This window comes from Nycticebus coucang, chromosome 5 (genome assembly GCF_027406575.1).
Source record: "Nycticebus coucang isolate mNycCou1 chromosome 5, mNycCou1.pri, whole genome shotgun sequence".
Taxonomy (NCBI): Eukaryota; Metazoa; Chordata; class Mammalia; order Primates; family Lorisidae; genus Nycticebus; species Nycticebus coucang.
This window is the reverse complement of record NC_069784.1, coordinates 103,266,220-103,292,323: the sequence shown is the minus strand read 5'-3', so window position 1 is coordinate 103,292,323 and position 26,104 is coordinate 103,266,220. Positions and strand designations below refer to the sequence as shown.

General features: G+C 34.0%; 1 protein-coding gene across 1 annotated transcript; it reads right to left on the bottom strand.

The window, feature by feature from the left end:
* Window positions 1–2,024: 2,024 nt before the first annotated feature.
* On the bottom strand, window positions 2,025–12,494 carry CENPW (centromere protein W). Its single transcript, XM_053591729.1, has 3 exons — window positions 12,231–12,494; window positions 6,687–6,800; window positions 2,025–3,202 (listed from the first exon to the last, which is right to left on the bottom strand). The coding sequence occupies exons 1-3, from the start codon at window positions 12,354–12,356 to the stop codon at window positions 3,176–3,178; spliced, it is 267 nt and encodes an 88-aa protein (XP_053447704.1). The 5' UTR covers window positions 12,357–12,494; the 3' UTR covers window positions 2,025–3,175.
* Between the last annotated feature and the right edge of the window lie 13,610 nt (window positions 12,495–26,104).

Sequence of the window (26,104 nt, the reverse complement as noted above, 5' to 3'; positions counted from 1 at the left end):
GAATCAAGATCTTAAGATGAATAGAGACAATCAACAAATGTCAATGAGATTATCATAGATGTTGATCAGGCAAGGACTTCAAAGTCATCATAAAAATGCTACAAGTAATTACAAATACATTTTAAAAAAATAGAAAGTCTCAGCAAAAATATAGATGACATAAAGAAGAAACAGTAGAACTTTGACAACTACATAGTACAACAACAGGGGGGACCTCAATGGGTCAAAAACAGAATGGGGGAGATAGAGGAGAGAATCAGAATTAGAAGATAAAACACACAAACACACAAACTACCCAATATGAAAAACCAAAACAACAAATAAGGTCTTAAGAATTTGTGAAACTACATTAAAAGATCTAAAATTTTTGTCACCAGAGTCCCAGAAAGAAAGGGAGAACAGAATGAGGATAAAAAAGTATTCAGGGTGGTGGTGCCTGTGGCCCAAAGGAGTAGGGCGCCGGCCCCATATTCCAGAGGTGACAGGTTCAAAGCCAGCCCTGGCCAAAAACTGGAAAAAAAAAAAAAAAAAGTATTCAGGGGCAGTGCCTATGGCTCAAGGGGGTAGGGCGCCAGCCCCATATGCAGGAGGTGGCGGGTTCAAACCCAGCCCCAGCCAAAAACTGCAAAAAAAAGAAAGTATTCAAAACAGCCAATAGGTGAAAATTTCCCAAATTTGCCAAAATACACTAACACAGAGTTAACACCAAACAGGAAATAACCAAAGAAATATATGAAAAGACAAATCATACCCAAACTTCTAAAAATTAAAAGAAAAAGAAAAATCTTGAAATCAGCCAGAAGGAAGTGATATATTTTCAAATTCTAAAAGAATTCTCAACACAGAATTCTATATTCAGCAAAAAAAGGAAAAAAAAATGCTTCCATAATGAAGGAGAAATCAAGACATTATTAGATGAAGGAAATTAAGAAAATCTGTCACAAGCATATCAACCCTAAAAGAAAAGCTCTAAGGAAGTTCTCTAAGCAGAAATGAAATTATAAAAGTAAAAACTACAAAACAATAATGAAGAAATCAAAGATGTAAATAAATGGAGAAATAGTACATATTCATGAATTAGAAGACTCAACATAGTAAAATGCAATTATTTCTAAATTGATACACAGGTTTAATGCAAATCCTATCAAAATGCCAGGAAGATTCTTTTGTAGATACAGATAAGATCATTCTAAAATTTGCACAGGAAGTCAAAGGAACTAGAATATACAAAACAATTCTGAAAAAAAAAAATTAAAAAAGCGATCATTAGAAAAACAAACCACCCAAGTAGAAAATAGATAAAAAGATATGTAGAAACATTTTGCCAAAGCAGATATACAGATGGCAAGGAAACATATGAAAATACGTTCATCATCCTTAATATTACAGACTGAATGTTTGTGTTCCTCAAAATTCATATGCTAAAACCTAATCAACAATACATGGTATTAGGAGATGGGAGCTTGGGAGATAATTGGATTATTAGGGTAAAGCTCTCATAATGGGATTAGTGCTCTTACGAAAGGAACCTCCAGAAAGTTTTCTAATAAGAAGTTAGGAGTCTATAACCCAAAAGAGGACCCTCACCAGAACTTAACCATGTTGGTGCCCTGATCTCAGACTTTCACCCTGTGAAAATTAAATTTCTATTGTTTAATAAGTTATCCAGTCCATGGTACTTTGTTATAGGAGAGTAAACTAAGAATATTAGCCATTAGGAACATGCAAATTAAAACCATGATGAGACATACTCCTGTCAGAACAGCTAAAATAAAATAATAACACCAAATATTTGTGAGAATATTGAGAAAGTGGATCTCTCATATACTGCTAATAGAAATATAAAGTGTTACTGCCACTCAGGAAAACTGGTCATATCTTTTTGGAAACTAAACCTATAATTACCATTTTACCCATAATCAAACTCACACGCATTTATCACTAAGAAATTAAAATTTATGACCATACAAAAACCTATACATAACCATTCATAGCCATTTTATTTGTAATAGCCCCAAACTGTAAAGAACTAAAATACCCTTCAATAAGTGAATAATCATACAAACTGTGGTACATCCATAGCATGGAATACTACTTAGTAATAAAAAGGAATAAACTACTGATACATGCAGCAGCTTCAACAGATTAGGACATTATACTAAGAAAAAAACACAATACCCAAATGTCATTCCTTGTATAATTCCATTTATGACATTCCCAAAATGATAATATTACAGAGATGAAGAACAGGTTGCAGTTGCCAGGTGACAGGGTCAGTGGTCAGGATGGGGGATGTGGTGGGCTAGGTGTAATGATAAAAGGATGGTACAATGGAGATCTCTGTGGTAATAAAACAGTTCTATAGTAATGAATACATTAATCCACATGGCTTTGATATTATGCTATAATAATATAATTATTGGGCAAGACTGGGTACAGAATACAAGCCCTGTACTATGTTTGACACTGCATGTTGCAATCTATAATTATTTTAAAATAAAAAGTTAAAAATAATAAAAAATATTAGATGATATACAATAAACTTCTCAAGGCTTCCTTTTAGGGAGAAAACTACCTATTAAATCCATATAATTCAAAGAAAATATGTTAGTTTGCTCCATAATTTCTATTTTTTAGTTTTAGAAAGGAGATAGGTTTTGAAGAAACCTAGTTGATGTCTACAATCCTTCAGATGAGAAATCATATCATTACTATTGGCATGATAAAAATGATTACTTTGTTTTGCATTAAAATGAATAATACTTAAAAGTACACCAAGATTTGACAGCATGTTTTTTCTTCAGAGATTAAATTAATACCATAGTTAATTGTGGGCAAATCTACTACATACAAACTTATTTCTAAGAAATAAATCTCTCCAAGCTAGTTAATATAAGATTTCATGTTTGGTATGCAAAAATTTGCAATAGCAACAAAACAGAGCAAAACAAAGGGCACTAAAAGTGAAAAAAACACAATTCTTTAAAAAAGAAAAAATAGTCCTACATATTTACTTAAGATATTTCAATACCAGTAAAACAAAAAAAAAAAAAAAACACATATCCCTGAACTAGCCAATGTTTTAATAATCCATGATATGCAGAAAATGTTCTTATGAACTGTTACCACCTAGAATAATGGATCATGTTATTTTCCAGAACGTGTTCTTTGATATCTAACCTCGGCTCTTCTTTAGAATTATCTGTGAAGAGAAAAGAAATGAAATTCATATTATACCTATGAAAAATAAAACAATTTCTTAACAGAAGGTTAAATAGTCCTATATGCCTACTATGTAAAACTGAATATAAAATCAAATTTGGAAAGTGGTTAGGAAATCTTTGCCTTATAAACTGCCTTAGATTTCTTTAAAATAGTCCACCTCTTTCAATGAATGTGAAACTTACTCAGATTCTCAAAACCTGGTTTTATAAACACTACTAGATGTTAATTTCTTCAATTGTAAACCAAAACCACCTCCATTAATGGTTCCAAATTTAACCTTTCTGGACAATTTAGTGATCCAAAGAGTTAAAGAATGTTCTAAAACTTGAAAAGTCTGGCATTTCCCAACTCTAAAACAGAATAAATCCATTGCAACACCAAATTTTTTATATTTGGGCTGGAATTATATCAATATAGACTATTTTAGGTAAGTAAATAAACCCGGTTTATTAATAAATACAAATTCTAAAATTAAAACACATATATACACACTTCAAGCTCATAAGCTTGGTTACCTAAAGAAAAATATTTACACTGACTATAACAACCTAGAAACTTGTTGGAATGTTGACTAGTCATGAGTTAAGATGTGTTTTCATGCACAAACATTGTTGATCAATCATGAGTTAACTCATGTTTGCACTTGCATTAGCTATTTCAAGTTTTAAAACATAAGGTAATGATAAAAGGATTTTTTTTCCTTCTGGGTAGATGCCCAGTAATGGGATTGCAGGATCGAATGGGAGGTCTAGGTTGAGTGCTTTGAGGTTTCTCCATACTTCCTTCCAGAAAGGTTGTACTAGTTTGCAGTCCCACCAGCAGTGTAAAAGTGTTCCCTTCTCTCCACATCCACGCCAGCATCTGCAGTTTTGAGATTTTGTGATGTGGGCCATTCTCACTGGGGTTAGATGATATCTGAGGGTTGTTTTGATTTGCATTTCTCTAATATATAGAGATGATGAACATTTTTTCATATGTTTGTTAGCCATTCGTCTGTCATCTTTAGAGAAAGTTCTATTCATGTCTCTTGCCCATTGATATAAGGGATTGTTGGCTTTTTTCATGTGGATTAATTTGAGTTCTCTATAGATCCTGGTTATCAAGCTTTTGTCTGATTGAAAATATGCAAATATCCTTTCCCATTGTGTAGGTTGTCTCTTTGCTTTGGTTATTGTGTCCTTAGCTGTACAGAAGCTTTTCAGTTTAATGAAGTCCCATTTGATGGAAGTGGAAGACATTATTCTTAGTAAAGCATCACAAGAATGGAGAAGCATGAATCCTATGTACTCAATCTTGATATGAGGACAATTAATGACAATTAAGTTTATGGGGGGGGGAAGCAGAAAGAGGGATGGAGGGAGGAGGGTGGGGCCTTAGTGTGTGTCACACTTTATGGGGGCAAGACATGATTGCAAGAGGGACTTTACCTAACAATTGCAATCAGTGTAACTGACTTATTGTACCCTCAATGAATCCCCAACAATAAAAAAAAAAAAAAAAAAAAAAAAAAAACATAAGGTAATGTAGGATATGTAAAAGTTTTCTTAATTGTGTTCAGTAGTGCTCACTTTATTATAAAAAATTATTTTTCTAAATATTCAGGTTTTTATCACAATTCTACTATTGCAAAAATGACAGATCATGATGGTAAAGAATTTTTCAATGAATTATATACAAATGCTTTATCTGATTGTCCAAGTGATTTTGAAATATTTTGTAGTGATCTGGAAAATGACAGTTTAACGCACCGGTTCTCAACCTGTGGGTCGTGATCCCTTTTTGACAATGAAAATACATTGTGTCATTAGGAAGGTTGAGAACCACAGGTTTAGCAGCAGACAGTTATGAATCTGATATTAGACCACCAAAACAGCAAAAAAGAAATGTAATAGGACCTGATAGTGAAAGTGATTTTGAAGAAGAGTAGATTGATATTGAAAATGATATACACTAACCTTGGAAGATTATACAAATATTTATAGCTGAATTAGTGGTCCACAGAGTAACAGTGAAGTGACAGATTTACTTTTTGATAATGACCTTTTTGATTTAGTTACTTCTCAAAATAATCTATATCACTGCCAAATAGAACAATTTTATAAAAACGCTGCTAAAACTTTACCATGGACTGAAGTTACCACCGATATAACGTTTCTCCATTTATTGATATTGACGGCACAAACAAACAAAAAAATCACATTGGAGAGATTACTGGTCACTGGCCCCTTTGCTTGAAACACTAATACTCCCTAAAACTATGACCAGAATGAGTCCAAGCAAATCCTTACATTTTTTTCATCTTAGTGATAATTCATAAGCTACATCTAGTGAAGACAGACTTTATAAAACTAGAAGATATGTACAAAGTTTCATTTCAATTCATTACATATAAGTAAAGTATACTGAAGTTTACTTAGACTGTTTCGCTTACATATTCAATTACAAAATAATAGCTGGTGGCCTGGAATAGCTTCTGCATAAAATTGCTGGTGAACAATGTGTTGTTAACTGCAGAGAATTTAAAGTCCCTAAAAAATGTCAGGGCAAGAACACTCACAGGCTTCCACCAAGGCTATCAAGTAGTTCTCTACCCTGGGCCAGTGTTCTCTGTTGTACAAGATGTTATCACAAGTTCTTCATAAATTAATTTTCAAAATACGAGTATATTATATACTCTTATGAATTTACAAAATGCTAAATTAAACAGTTTAACAAGTTTCCTTACTTCTATGTATCTCATAACCTTTGGTATCTTTATAGATAGTAAAACGATATACAAATCTAAGAGTTATAATAGATATTAGCATTGTGGAAAAAGACGCATAGAAACTGCGAAATTATTTTTGCCCCTTCTTATGAGTATATAATTATTTCAAAATAAAAATATTAAAACAAAAATGTCTACAAAGAGATAGACTGTCAAAAATAAGTTTATCTTCCACACTATCCTCCAATCAACTATAGTTGCCAGTTTATTACATATTCTTACAGAAACAAGTTCTATATATAAACAACACTGTGATTAATCAAGGAGATATGGTTTGTTTAGTTACCTACATTTGTCTGACTACAGAAACTTTTGAGGTAGGGCATCTATTAACATCTTCTGGAAATAATGTTTTCAGGAACATATTTGGATAATTTTGCCCTAGGCATCATATTCTTACATTATATAGAAAAATACCAATAAAAAGCAATCTTCTATGCTTATATAAGAGATTTCACTCATAAGTTCTCAAATCTCAAAGTTAGAAAATAAAATAGTTTAATTAGGTAATTAGTATAATTTAAAATTATCAGGAAGAAAGTAAATTTTGATAAATTTCAAGGTGATATACCTTCTCAGCCTACAAATTAGCAAATATTCATTTTCTCCAAACCATGATAAATCAGGCAGAGATGATGAACCAGGTGGTATTTTTGAGTTAATTCTTGCTCAAGAAAAGAAATTCAGATTTTACCTTTGCTGCAGCCATTACATGCTCCTTGTTAATGACTCCACACTTACTCTCACAAGCATTTGTCCTGGACTCTTCTGCTAATCGATGAACAAACAATAAACAACTCAGATGAACCTTTAAAAGAAAAAATCCAAGTAGATTTTTAAATTCAAACATTGATTTATTTATTTTATGATTAAGTTAATTAACTCCTCTACTTAAAGTTACACAGAATTCAGTCTAAGTACATCTTAGAATCCTTACAAAGAGATTTGGACGTGACAATACATAAAACAAGGCTATGTAAGTAGACCAAAGGCAACAGGCAATAGCATCATTATAAAGCATCACTATATATCAAAATTTGCATAAGATTCTATTAAGGAACAAATATTCCTGGTTCTGATTCCAAATAAATTTACATTTATAATATAATTCAAAATTTCCAGAAAATTTTACATTAGAACATATCCACAACTATGTTTTGGGCTACCTCTTATTCTACAATCTAAAGTCTAAGACTCCTTAACTATATATTTAACTTGAAATATCTATTCAAAAACTAATAGGTTGAAATTAAATTTTTAAAGTTTGCTGAATTGAAAAGTGTATGTACAAAGCAAAGTTACTTGTCATACAACGAGTACCATAAAATAGTATCTCCTATAAATAATCTTTAAGCCTCTTCTTAAAAATTATTTAAAATAGATAATGTATAAACAGAGTGCAAAAGTCAGAAACCTTTTTGTACAGCTATGTAAGACATTAGCATTAGGGAAGCTGGGTAAAAAATACACAGGAATTAGCTGTGTAAAGAAATATAGCTATGTAAGATGTTAGCATTATGGGAATCTGGATAAAGGATTTTTGCAATTTTTGGTCTATAATTATTTTTAAATGAAAACATAAAACAAAAATTCTACAAAGAAAATAGGCTGTCAAAACCAATTCTCCCTCCTACATCATTTCCCAGTCAACCATTGTTGATGATGACTTGCATTTTGTATAGGAACAAGCTCTAAATATAAGTAAAACATACATATATAATCAGGTAATATGTGTGTATGTATATATATACACCATTATATAATAATATATATAAATAAGCTCTACATTTTATATGTACAAAAAAGCTCTACAACATGTTTTATACAGCTTGTTTATATATATATATCATTAATTATATGCACAATCAACATTTTGCTAAGCATTTTACCCCAAATCACTATCCAAATTAAAAAAAAAAAAGTGAAATTTAATCTACATGTACACTCCTCAAAAATATCTAAGGTACATATAGTTCAAGTAAGAGAGAATGTAAGGTGAGCTAAAGTCCTATTACAATCCTCCCTTTAAGATCATATGTAGTAATAGAGAACCAAAAGATGAACCCAGCCACTTATTGTCATTTCATCTTTGATAAGCCTATCAAAAACATAGAGAGGGGGAAAGATTCCCTATGTAACAAATGGTGCTGGGTGAATTGCTGGCAACATGTAGAAGACTGAAACTGGACCCTCACCTTTCACCATTAAAAAAAGTTGATTCTCACTGGATAAAAGATTTAAACTTAAGACATGAAATTATAAAGATACTAGAAGACAATGCAGGGAAAACACTTGAAATTGGCCTGAGAGAATATTTTATGAGGACTCCCAAGACAATTGAAGCAACATCAAAAATATACTACTGGGATCTGATCAAACTAAAAAGCTTCCGCACAGCCAAGAACAGTTTGAAAAGCAAGCAGACAGCCCTCAGAAGGGGAGAAGATTATTTGCAGGTTATGCTTCCAACAAAGGTTTGATAACTAGAATCCACAGAGAACTCAACCTAATTAATAAGAAAAGAACAGGTGATCCCATTTCATTGTGGGCAAGAGATGTGAACAGAAGATTCTCTCAAGAAGATAGGCACATGGCCTATAAACACATGAAAAAATGCTCATCATCTTTAATCATCAGAGAAATGCAAATCAAAACCACTTTGAAATATCATCTAACTCCAGTAAGATCAGCCCACATAACAAAATCCCAAAACTACAGACATAGGTGTGAATGTGGAGAGAAGGGAACACTTCTGCACTGCTGGTGGAAATGCAAACTACCCTATTTCCCCGAAAATAAGACATCCTCCGAAAATAAGGCCTACTTGCAGGAAAGATAAGATGTCCCCTGAAAATAAGACCTAGCGCATCTTTGGGAGCACACCTTAAAATGAGACACTGTCTTATTTTTGGGGAAACAGGGTAATACGTCCATTCTGGTAACAAGTTTGGAGAACACTTAGGAAAATAAAAGTCGACCTACTGTTTGATCCTGCAATTCCTCTATTAGATACATATCCAGATGACCAAAAATCATTTTACAACAAAGACATCTACATAAGAATGTTTATTGCTGCCCAATTCATAATTGCCAAGTCATGGAAGCAGCCCAAGTGTCCATCGACTTACGAATGGATTAACAAATTGTGGTATATGTATACCATGAAATATTATGCAGCCATAAAAAAGATGGAGACTTTACCTCTTTTATGTTTACATTGATGGAGCTGTATTGTATTCTTCTTAGTAACGTATCTCAAGAAGGGAAGAAAAAATATCCAATGTATTCAGTACTATTATGAAACCAATATATAATCACCCACACTTTCATTCCAATGATAAAATACAATTATAGCCCAGAAATGAGAGAAGAGGGGGGCAGGTAGAGGGAGGGTAATCAGCCGGACCTCACTTATTGTGCATATTGCAAGGGTACATGTCAAAGATCTTAAGAGTGGAGTATAAATGTCTTAACACAATAATTAAATAAGTGAGGTGAAGACTATGTTAACCAGTTTGATGGAAGCATTCCAAATTGTATATAAAATCAGCACATTGTACCCCGTAAATGCAGTACAGTACATAGTTTTGATCTAATTTAAAAAAGGTCATATGTAGTATTCCTTTATTATTTATACTTGTATTATTGCTCACGTCTTCTCCATCCTTTGCTTCTGCCAGGTGCCTGAGGACACTACCTACTGGGATCCAATCAGATAATACCTTTAATATGGGACTTCTTTATTTATATCTTAGCGCACAATCTTTGAAGTTATAAGAACAATTCATACATAACACTTAATAGTCACTATCTAGTGTATTGCCCACAAACACTCCTAGTTCACTAAACTATTGTAGTAATGTAGCATTTTTAAATGTTTTCTTTATATTACACAGAAATCTTTATTGGATCTTTATATATGTGTTTGAGAATGCTCTGGTGATATTTGGAGAAAAAAGGACTTTGTGAATTTAAATTTAATAAGACAAAGTGATAATTTTTTTTGCACTTTCTTGATGCACTTTATTTAAGTCACAAGAACTCCGAGGTAAAGGTAAAGCATCTCAATTCTGATGTTGCCCTCAGTAGAGTGCTATAGCATCACAGCTCACAGCAACCTCAAACTCTTGGGTAAGCGATTCTCTTGCCTCAGCCTCCCAAGTAGCTGGTACTACAGGCACCCACCACAACACACAGCTATTTTTTGGTTGCAGTAGTCATTGTTGTTTAGCAGGCCCACGCCAGGCTCGAACCCGCCAGCCCCAGTGTATGTGGCCGGCACCCTACTCACTGAGCTACGGGAGCTGAGCCTCAATTCTAATTCTTTACATTGGACCATGTCATTCCATTTTTTAAATTTTCCATGATATTTCATTTCCTTTGGTAGCAAAAACATTCCACAATATGGTACTATTTCAGCTGTTAATCTTTATTTTCTACTTCTAAAGAGAAATGGCTTCCAGATATTCTCAGGACACATTTCAAACTCTTAACATTAAACCCCACTTGACTAGACTTTCCAATTTCATCTCTTACCTTTCTCAGCTTCCAGTTCTAAACGAAGTCTTCTGAACTTCTTTTAGAATTCAAATACAACCTTGCCTCTGAGGATCTTATGGTTTGTTGACATTCCTGAAAAGGCCAACTTCACCCAATATGGAAGGTAATCTACATCACCCTTAACTTCCCATCACTGGACATAACACATTATGCTGTATTTTCTCTCTTAAATGTCTTCCTGAATATGCTATAAGGCAAGAACTATGTCTATCCTTCTCAATATTGATCTCCAGTAACCGTTAGTCCATTGTCCAATACACATTAGGTAGCCAATAATTATTATTTCCTGAAGAAAAGATCCTTCCATATCTTCCCAAATAAGGTCAAAATTGAGCCACATCATTTTAAAACTTAGTTCATGCTATTACCCTGCATAGGATGTTCTTTCTTCATCTCGGGCAGGGGACCATACATACTGAGGCAAATTTGTATTATTTTTCAGATGACACATATATTTTTAAGCAACCTATACTTATGTCATAAAACAATTGAGTGGTGCCACTAAAATGAACTAAAGCTTATTAAAATGGTCAAACTAGCATCAAGGTAATTTGGCTGGGCATTCAAACTTGAAAAAAAAATCAGCTTGCTTGAAAGGTAAATCAAAAGATAATTTACAAAGAAATTTCCACTTCTTGACAGTCTCAGTTGACAGAAAGACTGGCCAGCCTGACTTCTCCTTTTATTGTCATAGCACTTTTGAATTTTACACAAACCATAAGGCACCCAGATATTTGTGCAGCATTCCTTTTTGACACATACATAAGCTAAAGGGCCACAAGAAAATGGAACAATTTAGGTACTATGCTAAACACTATAAATACAAAAATTTTCCAATTCAAGTTCCCAGACTAGTAGGACAGTCAAACACATAAAGGAACTAACGGCAAATGTGTGACAACAGACGACAGACTGGAAGATAAAATTGATCCTTTCTAAGGAGATTAAGGAAGGCTTCCCTGAAGAAGTGACATTTGAACTGGATTTTGAAAGATCCTTGTAGTTTTTCAAGTGGAGTGGAGAGAAGACATCTTCAGGCAGAATAAATATCGTGCATAAAAGATAGTGTAAAAGTAAATTCATTTTAGGTTAAAGATAGAGATGACAGAAAAGGAAATATGGTTCCTTCCCCTAAAGAAGCTGCATACCGCACTGGGAGACAACATAGGAAACACCTAGCGAACAGTGTTAAGAGTTCTAATAGCTAAATTGTATGAACACTCTCACTACCGTTCAAGTTCAAAAAACATAAGAAATTAAAAGTGCGTTAACTGTGGAAAACTTCATGGATGATGCTGGACACCTGCTGGGTAAGATTATGAAGTAAAGGGTTGTGTTTTTCATACCCTTTACAAATACTCTAATCACAGTGCCAACCTGTGTTATTGAACAATGGTATTTTAAAACTATAAGCAGGAACTTTGGGTTAGTTTTCTTTTAAGGTGACATGGCTAATAGCCTTTTTTAAATAGGCTTATTTGCGTTTCGGTGGATCAGGATACAACTAAACGTGTTTGCCAGGTTGGAGCAAACTTAGTCATTGCTGGATATGCCTTAAAAATGGGCCTGAACGAGCTACAGAATGGCTCGGGGCAGAGAAACAAGGGCTGAAGGGTCATTTCTCGTACTTTCCCGAGCCCCAGCCCCAGCCCCAGTCCCAGAGGGGATGGAAGCTCACCAGTAAGTCGCCACCTTTATCCAGACGAAGATGAGGTTTATGACGCTTGATGACCCGCCTTAGAAAGCCGCGGGGAGCCTTCCGCTTTATGTACTTCTTCTGGGAGACCGTATTCGAAAGCGCCATCCTCCCTGTCCGGCAGCAGCCGCCTCAGCTTCCGAGGGCTTCTCCGCACCGCACACAAGTTTCCAGCCGCTAGAACAGTTAGAACAATCTACCTCTTCCAACGCCTCTTCGGGGCCTCAAACGGACTCTAATTTTCAAATCCACCGCTAACAAAGCGCGCCCGGCGCTCCATAGTGACGTCAAGACGTGCAAGCCCCGCCCCCGGAGGCGCCCAGCTGTAGATGAAAAACAACCACAGATGGGCGGGGCCCGGGGGCTCTATGACAGCATTATAGAGCTTCCTTTCATCCCTTTCTGTGTTACAACTGCTCTAACAGCATTTCTCCTAGGTTCCTTAGAGTTGATGGGAAATTGTGGAGAGGTTGATTGGAATGTTAAGGCAGCTCTCCTTACTCTCCAGGCTCTCTATACCAGCGGCTCTCCACCTGTGGGGTGTGACAGGACCCTAATAGGAGCCTAATACCAAGATGCTAAAAAGTAAATGATTAAAAAGAAATCTGTGATGTTTTATCGGAATTCCCAAAGAACCAGTGCCTTCCTGGTGATTTTTCTGATACTAACAGTTAACAATGTGCACTGTTACGTAATTTCATTGGTCTTACCTTAGGATTTTCATGATTCTAGCTTTTCTTTACAAATGCTTCTTTGTGTAATTTTTAGGGTCCTCCCACTTAACCTTGCAGTAACTTTTAGATGTAGTTTAAATGCTAACTCATTGAAGTGTTTGTTACTTCCCCAAGCAGTTAAATTCTCCATCTTCTGTGCTACCATAGAAGTAGTTCTTAACTTCCAGGTGCATCAAAATCACCTGGAGGACATGTTGAAACACTGTTTGCAAAGTTGTATTCCCAGAGTTTTTCATTCACTAGATCTGATGGGCTTCAAGAATGTGCATTTCTAAAGGTACAGTACTCAGCAGAGGAAATACTAACATTGCTAATCTGTGAACCACTCTGAGATTGTAAATTAAATATAAATCTTTAAGCCCCCAACTGACTGAATGGACCTCTTTTAGACCAAGAAAACATGATAAACTGAATTCTTGGCCATGACAGGAGGGGAGGTCAGACATGCCTTCTTATACCCCTACCTTTTGAGATTTAGACAGAACAAACTTTGTAGCAATAAGATACCAAATTATAGCAAAAACTAAGGACATGCAAGACAAGGTTAAGTCACACACCCCTACATTTAAGGAATAAACTATGTTCTAACTGCCATAAGTTTTCTTTTTTCTAGTAGCTAAACAGGCACTGGCCTCAAGCAATATTAAAACAATTAGAACCTCACTGCCAGATCCAATACTAATTCTTTCAATCCATAAGCATGGGATGCTTTTCTATTTGTTTTTGTCATCTATGATTCCTTTCACCAGTGTTTGGTAGTTTTCCTTGCAGAGGCATTTAACTACCTTTGCTAAATATATTTCCAGGGTATTTTATTTTCTTGGTAGCTACTGTTAATGGTATTGTGTTCTTGATTTGATTCTCAGATTGACTATTATTAATATATATATATATATGTGATTGATTTTTGTACCGTAATTTTGTAATCTAAAACTTTACTGAATTCATTTATCAATTCTAAAAGTCTTCTTCTGGAGTTTTTAGGGATTTTTTAGGTTTAAGATCCTATCACTGGCAAACAAGGATATTTTATTACCTTCTCTTTCTTTAATGGGTTGCCCTTTGTTTGTCTTTTCTAATTGCTTTGGCTGGGACTTCCAGCAAGTGGTGAGAGTGGGCATCCTTGTTTTGTTTTTTAAGGGAATGCATTCAGCTTTACCTATTCAGTATAAAGTTGGCCATAGTTTTACATATATGGCTTTCATAATTGTGAGGTATGTTCCTTCTATGCCTAGTTTGTTGAAGTAGTGCTAGATTTTATTGAATCCTTTTTCTGCATTTATTGAGATGATCACATGGTCTTTGGTTTTTATTCTGCTTATGTGGCAGATCACAAAACTATCTGCACAGCAACATAAATAATCAACAGAGTAAATAATAATCCTACAGAATGGAGAAAATACAAACTATACATCTGACAACAAATATCCACAATCTATGAAGAACTCAGACAAAACAGAAATAAAAACCAAACCCCACTAAAATTAGGCAACATACATGAATAGATTCTTCTCAAAAGAAGATAGGTAAATGGTCAAACAACATATGAAAATATGTTTAACACCTCTAATTATCAGGGAAATCCAAGTTAAAATTACAATGACGTAACACCTTCCGGACAGAATCTTCATTATTAAAAAGCCAAAAACAATAGATGTTTGTGAGATTTTGGTGAAAGGGAATGCTTGTACACTATTGATGGGAATATAAACTTGCACTATTGCTATGGAAAGCGGAATGGAGATTCCTCAAAGAACCAAAACTAGACCTACCATTCAATCTAGCAATCTCACTACTGAGTATATTCCCAAAGAGAAAATGTCATTTTACAGCTGCATCCAAAAGTTTATCATAGTACAATTCACAATTACAAAGATATGGAACCAACATAAGTGCCCATAAATTCGTGAGTGGATAAAGAAAATATGGTGTGGGGCAGCCCCTGTGGCTCAAAGGAGTAGGGCGCCAGCCCCATATACAGAAGTGGTATGTTCAAACCCAGCCCCAGCCAAAAACTGCACAAAAAAAAAAACATTAATTAAGAAAATATGTTGTGTGTCTCTCACACACACACACGTGTAATTATTCATATACATATACATATATACATATACCATAGAGTACTAGTCAGTCATAAAAAGGAATGAAATAATATTTTTTGCACCAATTTGGATAAAAATGGAGACCATTTTCCTAAGTGAAGTATCTCAGGAATGGAAAAACAGATACCACATGTTCTTACCTATAAGTAGGAGCTAAATGAAGGATATATACAGACATGAAGAGCAATGATGGACATTGGAAACTAAGAAAGATAAGGATGGGAGGAATGATGGTTAAAAACTTACATATTGGGTACAATGTACACCCTTTTGGTAACAGGTATACTGAAAGCCTTGACTTCAGCATAATACAACTTACCCACCTAACAAAAAAAACTTGTACGCCCTAAATCCTAAAGTTTTTGAAATAAAAAAATCAAGGTGAGAGGCAAAACTCAATTGATGTTGAACAGTATAATGAAGAAATCAATCTGATTCTAAAACAATAATAATAATAATAAAAGGAACACAAGTGTTGGTGAAGATCTGTTGAAAAGCAAACACTTAGACACTGTTCATAAGATTGTATATTAGGTATAGCCACTATGGAAAACTGTACGGAGGCTCCCAAAAAAAACTAAAAATGAAACTACTATATGATCCAGTAATCCCACAACTGGGTATATTGCCAAAGGAAATGAAATCAGTAAGTTGAAGAGAGATGTGCATCCCCATGCTTATTGCAGAACTATTTATAATAGCTAAGATATGGAATCAACCCAAGTGTCCAACAACAGATGAGTGAATTAAGTACTATTCAGACATAAAACAGAATGAAATCCTGTTATTTGCAACAATATGGATAGTCTTTCATGACACCATTAAGTGAAACAAACCAGACACAGAAAGACAAATAGCATGAAATCTCTCTCGTATGTGGAATTTAACAATTTATAAAAAAGAGTTGATATAACAGGATGAGAGAGAACCATGGCTACCAGAGGCTGAGGAGGGTAGTGGAAGTAGGGGGTTGGAAGAAGTTGGTCAATGGGTATGAAGTTGCAATTATATAGGAAGAATAAGTTCTTGAGTTCTACTACACATTTGAGTGGCAATGGTATAATGCAAAACAACTAGAAGAAAGGCTTTTGAATATCCCCACCACAAAGAAAGGACAAATGCTTGCTTGAAGTGATGGTCACACTAAATAACCTGATTTGTTCAAAATATATATATATGTATTTATTATATATATATCTCAAAACATTAATTGTATGCCATAAATATATAAAAACTACAACGTGCTAATTTAGAAAAACAAAGCTATCAAATACCATTGACAAAGGGAAAATCATGAAAGCATTTGGAAAAAACAAACAGAACATAAATCTCTATAGTAACAAAAGAAGTCAAAAGGCAGTAGAATTAAAAAAAAAGAATAAAAACAAACAAAGTCAGTGTAATAAAAGTGCTAAAAGCTAATAATACTCAATTTAGGATTTTAAAAGCTAATAATACTCAATTTAGGATTTTAAAACCTATCATTCAGAGGTGAAGGAAATGTATAAGACACTTTTATATAAACAAAAATTATCCCCATTATTATCAATTTCCTTCACAGAATGACTAAATGATACTATCTATAAAAAAAGAAAAGAAATTGAATGTAAATAGTAGTTCAAAGTGAATAAATCTAAACAAACATTGATTCTATAAAATAATAATAATACTCAATTTGAGGGAATTTGGGGAGTTAAATCTTGAACAAAAATTGCATGTGAGATAGGAGGAAAGAATCATAATAGAAATAGTCTGATACTCTTTAATTTGAGGGAAGGAAAATGGAAATATTGAATAACTTTATATTTTATTAAGTATACTAATATTAAAATATTAGAGGAATTCAAAAAAGAAGAGTAGTAAAAGATATAATTTTCACTAAAAAAAGAAATAGAAAAACAATGGAATTAGTCAAAGTGAGAAAGGACAAACAGCAACACTACATTCACACATATACGAGATGATTGAATAAATATATAAAGGAGAATCGAAAAATCAGCATTGTTAAAATGATTAAATATGTAAAAGCTAAAGAGAGAATTACCAAATGAAAATTAGATATAAGGAAATTATCTTGAATGTGGAACAGAGAGATAAAAGTATATCAATTCATAAAGAGAAATTAAGAGAAATTAAAGATAGAATGAGAATGTCCAACATGAAAATGAGTTCCAAATATTTTATACATGGCCAGAATTTTCCAGAGTTGACTGGAAATACAAAACATCAGATCCCTAAAGTACATGCAAGAAAAAAGAAATTAATTTACACCAAATGTACCATAGGGAAATGGCAAAAAATAACCAGAGAGTAGAGATCTTAAAAGGTAACATGAAAGGGAAATTACCTAATTTTTTTATGAAGAAAACATAACATTAACATAAAACTATAATACATAAAGACAAATAAAAGGAAAACAATTATAGGAGGACCTTAATTATAAACTAGGCAAAAAATCCTAAATAAAAATCTTAGCAAAATGAAAATCAATATATTAAGAAATATATTTAACCTAGGAATGCATAAATAACTTTGGAACAGCTATTAATGTAACTCACCACAATAGCACATCAAGGAGAAAACAATCATATGAACATTTTAATAGAAATAAAACAAAACATCACACACTCATAGTTTAATAAAACTACTAGCAAACCAGTAAAAGGAGTTAGAAATTTTATTTGATATGAGCTCAATATATAGAATCAGGACTGGTCATATACTCTATCAATGAACAGAAAATGTACTTTTAAAAAGCTATCATCTACAGTAGTAACAAAAATCATAAATTACCTGAGACCAAATCTAATAAATGAGATACAGCAACCTCTATGATTATATAGTAAAACACTATGCAAAAGCATATCATAGTCTTAAGTATAACACCATGCTTATGACTAACAATCATAAATAATGCAAATATGACAATTTTCCCCAAAAGTAACTCATAAAACCAAATCAATTTCAACCCACAGGATTTTTGTAGAAGTTGACAAGCAGATCCAAAAATTTATAAAAATCAGTGAAGACGCAAAATAGAAACTGGAATGAAAAATAAACATATAAAAATATACTTACAATGGTAATGTAAATTTAAGTAACAATGAGATAAATTTTCAGAATCATCAGATGGGCATAAATTATTAGGCTGGATAACAACAAATTTTCATAAGATGTCAGAAAAGGTGAATCATTCCTACATTCCTAGAACTGTAAACAAAAATAGCAAGATGTGCATACTCTAGTAAACAGAAATTATTCTTATTTCTACATATGCTAAACTTTCACACTCATGCATAGAGAAATATGTATAAGGATTGCTATTGAGCACTTTTTCCAATAGCAAAACTTTAGAAAACTACATCTGCCTTCCATTAACTAGCTTGCTCATACAGTGGAATAATGCTATGTAGGTATTTAAATGAATAAAATAAATCTACACGCATTCATATGGACAAATCTCAAAAGATAATATTGATAAAAATGGAATCCGAAGAAACTTACATGCAGTATAATACTGACTTCAAATGTGAAATATTCAAATATAAAAAGGCAATATAATTGTGCATACCTAATAAGCATATATAGCATACACTGTAATGACACAGCAAATTCAGACAGTGGTTGCCTCTGAAAAGGGAGGCAAATGATGGAGAATTAGCTCCTCCTGTTTTTTAAAACCAACAAATAAGATACAAAGATTGAAACAAGTATGAAAAAATATGAAAAGTTACATAATCTCAGTGGTAAGGACAGATCTTTGTGTATTTAAAATGCTTCATAATTACTTTAAAAATACATATGCTTGATCAAGTCCCACTAGTGTATTTTTGAAGCAGCTTCAATTGCCCCGGGGGGGGGGGTCTTTCTCATAAAAACCTCACCCAACCCAATTTCTTCAAGGGTTTTCCCTACACTCTCTTCTAGACTTTACCTCTTTCATGTTTACATGGATGGAGCTGGAACATATTCTTCTTAGTAAAGTGTCTCAAGAATGGAAGAAAAAGTACCCAATGTACTCACCCTTATTATGAAACTAATGTAGGACCTTCACATGAAAGCTATAACCCAGTTACAACCTAAGAATAGGGAGAAGGGGGAAAGGGAGGGGAGGGAGGAGGATTAATGGGATTACACCTGCGGTGCATCTTACAAGGGTATATGTGAATCTTAATAAATGTGGAATGTAAAGGTCTTAGCAAAATAACTAAGAAAATGCCAGGAAAGCTATGTTAACTAGTGTGATGAAAATGTGTCAAACCATCTATGAACCAAGTGTATGGTGTCCCATGATCATACTAATGTACACAGCTATGATTTAATAAAAAAAATAAAAATACATATGCATAATGGTGTATGTTTATTTTTATTGCAGTATTGATTATAATTGAAAAAACATTGGAATCAACCTTAATATTCATGAATAGGAAAATAAGTTATAGAACATCATACCTAGAAATGCTACCAAAGAGTAGTGTAAACCTGCAAGAAATTGTGTTCCATTGATCACATGAATGGCCCCAACTCTTTATTTTTCGCTTTAAGAATGGGAAGGGAGGAGCATTTTGCACCATGGGCTCCACTATATGACTTGCCCTGGCCAAAGGAATGTTATTAAACATGGGGCAAACAGAAGCTTAGAAAAGTCTTGTGCCTTGGGGCTTGCTCTCTTGCTGCCCTTCTTACTCCTTCACCATGACCCTGGGAACATACGCAGTCTCTTTTGCTGAGATGTGAGAAGCCTGGAGAAGAGCTAAGCTGACTCTACGCTGACCATGCCACACCAACCACCTCCCTCACTGTGGAGCTTCACCCAGATCAACAGAAATGCCTTGGCAATCAGAGACTTGCAAGACAAAAAATTAGTTTGTTTCTGTTCTTTTACCAAAACAGTAAATTATACCAAGAAGAATTCTGATTGGAAAATGACTGCCATGGAATGTTTACAATGTCATCATCTAACAGGAATTTTTCCTGGTAATTTATCTCTCTGGAAAAAGAACTAAAATAGCCCTCCTCACCATTACCTCCTCTTTAATGTTTCCTTCCTTTATTGGCTCTAAGAATTGAATTTGCATCTAGTACTCCAGTTACAGTTGGCATCAAGCTTATTCTTGCTAAGAGTGTGATGTTAAAAAAAAACAAAACACCTCGGCTTATATGAGAAACAAATTTCCATGAGTACTTACTACCATATAGAACATTTTAACCAACAGTTAAAGAGAATTATTAACACAATTTTAAATAAGCCTCAAAGCAGACTTTTCACATTAAAACTATAAGTGTTAATAAATTATACAACTGTAGAAACATAAAATTTGAAGAGTTCACAGAGATTCTAACACTTCTAAGTAAACAAAATTTTAAAATTAGCACTTATTTTAGGATGTGAGTTATTCTTATTTATCTTTGCTCCCTATTTTTACTAAAATACTATGCTAGAGTAATTGGAATCATCATTTGTTTCCCAAACTTCTGCAAAGCAGGTACTTTCCTTAGCAAACAAATAGCAGACATGTTTTTCTGTTTAGGTAAATGTTAATAATCACAGCTGCATTGGTAATTCAGTTATTCGGCAAAGACATTGTAAACTGCTTGAAAAGAAACCATCTGGTTTGCAGTTGTAAAACTGAAACCAATTAAAACATTTAAGTGACATTTTGTTTTTCATTTTAATCTGTAAAAATATATTTTGCAAGCTCCAATTAGTGGTTGATTTTTCTCTATTGCTTTTATAATATGAGTCTAACTCAAATAATTTTTAAGTTCAATAGAGGTGTTCCTGGAATTGATATTATAATCAAGACACCAGATGACCTCAATGATAAAGAATATAAAATATACGTACATTGGTACACAAGTAGCCTAGTACAAAAATTCTACATATCAAACTGATAATGCATTGCAAAAATGGTTATTTATTCATACCCTAAGAACCTCATACTTCAGTTATGGGACTGTATCTGCTAAAACAAACAACAAAAACCTCACAGAACTCAAAGGTTGTATTTAGAAAGTATACATTTTTTTCACCTACTTTCCCTTTAAAATGTATTTAGTAATATGGGCTCTTACTTTTTTTTCTGGAATAAAGCAGGTAGCCCCACGTCTACTCTCAGTTTTACATAAGTACTATAATTACTACAGGTTTCAAAGATTTGAATGTTAAGTCTCGTGGAATCATCAACGTACAAGTACCCAAATCTACCCAAAATGGGAGCTACTCTTGGTCCTCCAGGTGAAACTTATAGGCCTGTTGTAGGTAAGAAGCTGGTAAAGCCAGAGCAGAACTTTTTTTTATACTCTTCCCTCTTCTACCTTTTAAGCCTTCACTCCTGCAACTTCACCTGCTGGTTTCAAACCTTCTCTCCAGCAACAATGTGAGAAAAAGGAAAAAGAATGAGCTGGGGGCAGGAAAGTTCTTGCTCACTGTCTTAAGTTGCCCTTTTATCTTTCAAGGGTTGGCAAATGTTGGAAATTAACAACTCTTCTGAGGAACTTTCTTGAGTTTTGTTTTGTTTTTGAATGTCCTAGTCCCCCCTCCTCCCATGTCCCCTTGACTAGGATAAATCCTTTTTTTTTCCTACTCATTTTTTTTTATTATTAAATCATAGCTGTGTACATTAATGCGATCATGGGGCACCATACACTGGTTTTATAGACCGTTTGACACATTTTCATCACACTGGTTAACATAGACTTCCTGGCATTTTCTTAGTTATTGTGTTAAGACATTTATATTCTACATTTACTAAGTTTCACATGTACCCTTGTAAGGTGCACCGTAGGTGTAATCCCACCAATCACTCTCCCTCTGCCCATCCTCTCCCCTCCTTCCTCTCCCTCTCCCCCTTCCCCATATTCTTAGGTTGTAACTGGGTTATAGCTTTCATGTGAAAGCCATAAATTAGTTTCATAGTAGGGATGAGTACATTGGATACTTTTTCTTCCATTCTTGAGATACTTTACTAAGAAGAATATGTTCCAGCTCCATCCATGTAAACACGAAAGAGGTAAATTCTCTGCATTTCAGCAATCACTTACTTCTTTCTTGGTCACAGCGATCTGGTGGTCCACCTGTAACGTCTCTTGAGGCCCATTTGCCCTCTGTGGACCTGCATGTACAGTATCTAACAAAGCATCTATGCCAACCCTCTCTCCCCATCACATATTATGTGCGGGAAACATTCAGACATCCTTGACCCCACAACATCTAGGACAGCCGCACAACTCTAACATAGGAGATTGGTTCTGCTCTCATTATAACTAGTTACTCCTTTGCCCTCTGTATTTCCCTGTGACTCCTTAACTGCAGGGCCAAAGCTCAGCCTTTCTGAGTAATCTGTTACAAGAGCTCTCTCCTGACCTGAGATAAACAGAGAATCATAGGTTTGTTTACAAAATCCTCTTTACAAATTTCCCCCCACCCTCTGCTTCTTTACTATTTATATTCCCATGAGAGTAAGGGTCTTTTAGAGTCAAGAATATCATTCACACACATTTCCTTTGAAAATTTTCACTTTGGTCTGCCCTCTCGTTTTAGAATTTCATAACCCATTATATTTTAATATTTCAATTACATTTTCACTTTAACATCTGGCCTTAATAGTGGTTATTTTATAATAATATTCTCTATCCACAGCAAATATGTAAATGCTATACAGAAAAAAATATTTCCTCCTTCAAAACAATAGTAGCATTACAAATATTTGACACCTCACATAAATTTTCTTTCTATGTTCTCTATAATGTTACAGAATGGAGCATAAAAGACTAATAAAATAAAATAATTGGTTTCTCTTTGTAGTGGCTATTGCCATTGTTGGCCTGGCATCCTCATCACCCTCCTTTGGAAAACAGCCCTTATATCTTGACCATAAGTATAATGACATGATCCAAGGTGGAATACTCATAATATGCTTTAGTTCTGGCCACAGGGATTGGTCCAGGTGAGTCAGTCAAGTTCATCACTACATTATTATAATTAGTTGATAAGACACTCTCTTTCCTCACTGATCATGAAACTCAAACTATGAGCCCCCAGAACTACCAGCAGCCATGTTCCCAAAACCCAGACAGAGGCATATATTACAGGTAGACAGGCTCTGACATCCCTAAGGCGGTCCCAGTTCTTCACATCTTCTTTCATGTGACTCACTGCAGCATCTTTCCTACAAATCTCCCTTTTTCACTTACGCTAGTTTAAGAGCTGTTTATCTCACTTTCAATCAAAACATGAATGGGCTCTTAATTCCTTAACAGCCATCGTGTATTTACTAACTGAGATCATAAAATGTTTGAAACCCAAATAAAAGAAAGCTCAACTTTAATGATAACTACAAATATCATTGATACTAAAAGTAGTTGCAATCCTTCTAAAGACATGGGCAAAGAATAAACTAAAACACTTTACTATTTAACATTCAAGAAAATAAATTGACACCAGAAAAAAATAAGCATATCTTTTCAATTTCCTGATTTTTGTGACATAGTGATTTATGCTCCAAATTCTCTTAGGCTCTTTGGAGAGGACTAAAGGACAATGTAGCAAGTTAAAATAGACTAATTAATGACTAATGAAAGCATGGTTTTCAATTTCAGAATATCCATATTATTCCTAATAGAAAGATGAAAATGTAAATTCTTTCCTCCATAAAAGTAAAACATAAAAGGATACATAGAGCACTGATTTTTAAAAAATACATAGTTTGGGGGTGGCACCTGTGGCTCAGTCAGTAGGGCGCCAGCCCCATATAATAAGGGTGGTGGGTTCAAACCCAGCCCCAGCCAAACTGCAACAAAAAAATAGCCGGGCATTGTGATGGGCACCTGTTGTCCCAGCTACTCAGGAGGCTGAGGCAAGAGAATCGCCTAAGCCCAAGAGCTGGAGGTTACTGTGAGCTGTGACACCACAGCACTCTACCGAAGGTGACAAAGTAAGACTCTGTCTCTAAAAAAAGAAAAAAAAAAAAAACTACATAGTATGGGAGGAAAGTTAATATATCCATCCTAAAAGCCTTCCTTAGATCCAAACATTCCAAAATATATATATGTGTCTTCATCTTTATGACCCTATCGAAAAATTACATGACGTAATTTCATGAAGTAATTACATGAAGGAAGAGAGCACTTGGACGCAAATTTGCCAAAAAATTGAATACTCCACTCAAAGAGTCTACCCAGAGGTTAAAAAACACAAACACTTTGCTATAAAGATACTTGCACCAGAATGTTTATCACAGTAATTCACAATGGCCAAGATGTAGAAACAACTGACATGCCCATCAACTCATGAATGGATAAACCAACTATGGTATATGTTTACCACAGAATACTATTTGTCCATAAAAAAGGTAAAGACTTTACATCCTTTGTATTTACCTGGATGGATTTGGAGAATGTCCTTCTAAGTAAAGTATCACAAGAATGGAAAAACAAGTACCCAATGTGCTCAATACTAACATGAAACTAGTAGATGAACAACTACACACCCAACTGAGAGAAAACCCACAATTAAATTCGAGAAGAGGTACAGAGAAGGGAGAGAGTTTAGTGTTCTCTCCACTAACAGGCACAATATAGGGGTGTGTGGCACACCTCCTAGATGAAATGGCTCAACTACAACTTAACCTAATCATGTGTACCCTTACATTAATCTGAAATAAAAAAAAAGAGAGAGAAAAGCCAGTGTTTAAAGATATAAATAAGTAAATAAAATTAAATTGATTGGCTGAGTCAAAAAATTGCTCTTAATAAACAGTTTAAATTAGACAGTTTTAATTTTTAAGTATTATGGGTACATAGTAAGAGTTGTATTTATTTATAGGTTACATGTGATGTTTTGATATAGGCATAAAATATATATAGTCAAATCAAGATAAGTGAGTTATCCATTACCTCAGGCATTTATCATTTCTTTGTGTTATGAATATTATAGAAAGAAGAAATAATTTGTCATACTCTTCTCATCATAAAGTAGTTTTTCTTCTTAAATGGGGGGAAAGGCCATAAATTAAAAAAACAAATCTTTAATTTATATTTTCTTTGTAAACATTCAGAAGTAACTCTGAATTCTTGTCGAGCAAACATGTATCTATTACTTTTCATAAAGTTTTTCATAATCCTTTTAACTATTCCAGACAATTACCAGAGCTATTTATATTTCAACAGGGTTTTGTTTCTTTTTAGCTTAAGTTCTCCACCATTTTGATACTCAAGTAACATTCAATTACTGAATTGGGGACATCTGGGATATCAAATTTGATGTAGAGTAACCATCGGTTATTGTGATTAATAATCACATTATGGTTTCTTTTGCAGAAATGAGAAAAATTTCAATAAAAGAATATTTGTACAAACTATTCAAAGAGTAGTAAAATCAAATCTTATAGCCATAGAAAATAATAGCTAACAAAATTCCTTTTTTATAAAAGTCCATGGTTACTCTATTCCGAGATGTATAAAGCAATCTCATTTGAAAAACAAACTATCACCATACAACGTACCTATGTGATCATATTGAATACCAAGGGTGAGCATTGACCATTGCTGTAATAGTTTGGTACAAATATGTCTTATGCACAAGGGTTATATATTTGGCTTTTTCTCTATTGTAATGGATTAAAGTTGAGTCCCATAGCACTATAATATTTGTATTTACAAATAGAAACCACATTTATTCTGAATGCATTTGTAACTAAGTGTACAATTCACAGCTTTATCACTTGTTTTATGAGTCCATTTGGCTTGGCACAGAAAAATAATAATTAATCAAGTCTGTAGGTTTCAGGGCCTGGCCTTTATTTATGCAGAAACTGCTTATTTATTAACATTAAGCATCTCCCACTTGGTCTCAAAGAGACATATAGTTACATGGAAACAGAGCAGCTTTCAGTAGACGATTGCACAACTACAGATGCTTTTTTTCCAACACCGTCACAGCTGAGGAGGTCCAACCAAATGAAAAACAGTTCTGATGAAGTGAGAAACAGAAAAGCGGTACCATGCAAACGTTATTACA

Excerpts from the sequence above, each read along its gene's own strand:
- CENPW (XM_053591729.1), bottom strand. The coding sequence starts at position 12,356 with ATGGCGCTTTCGAATACGGTCTCCCAGAAGAAGTACATAAAGCGGAAG. Across the intron at positions 6,801-12,230 it reads ATAAAGGTGGCGACTTACTG|GTTCATCTGAGTTGTTTATT; the intron begins GTGAGCTTCCAT and ends TTTCTTTTAAAG. Across the intron at positions 3,203-6,686 it reads ATGTAATGGCTGCAGCAAAG|ATAATTCTAAAGAAGAGCCG; the intron begins GTAAAATCTGAA and ends TTCTCTTCACAG.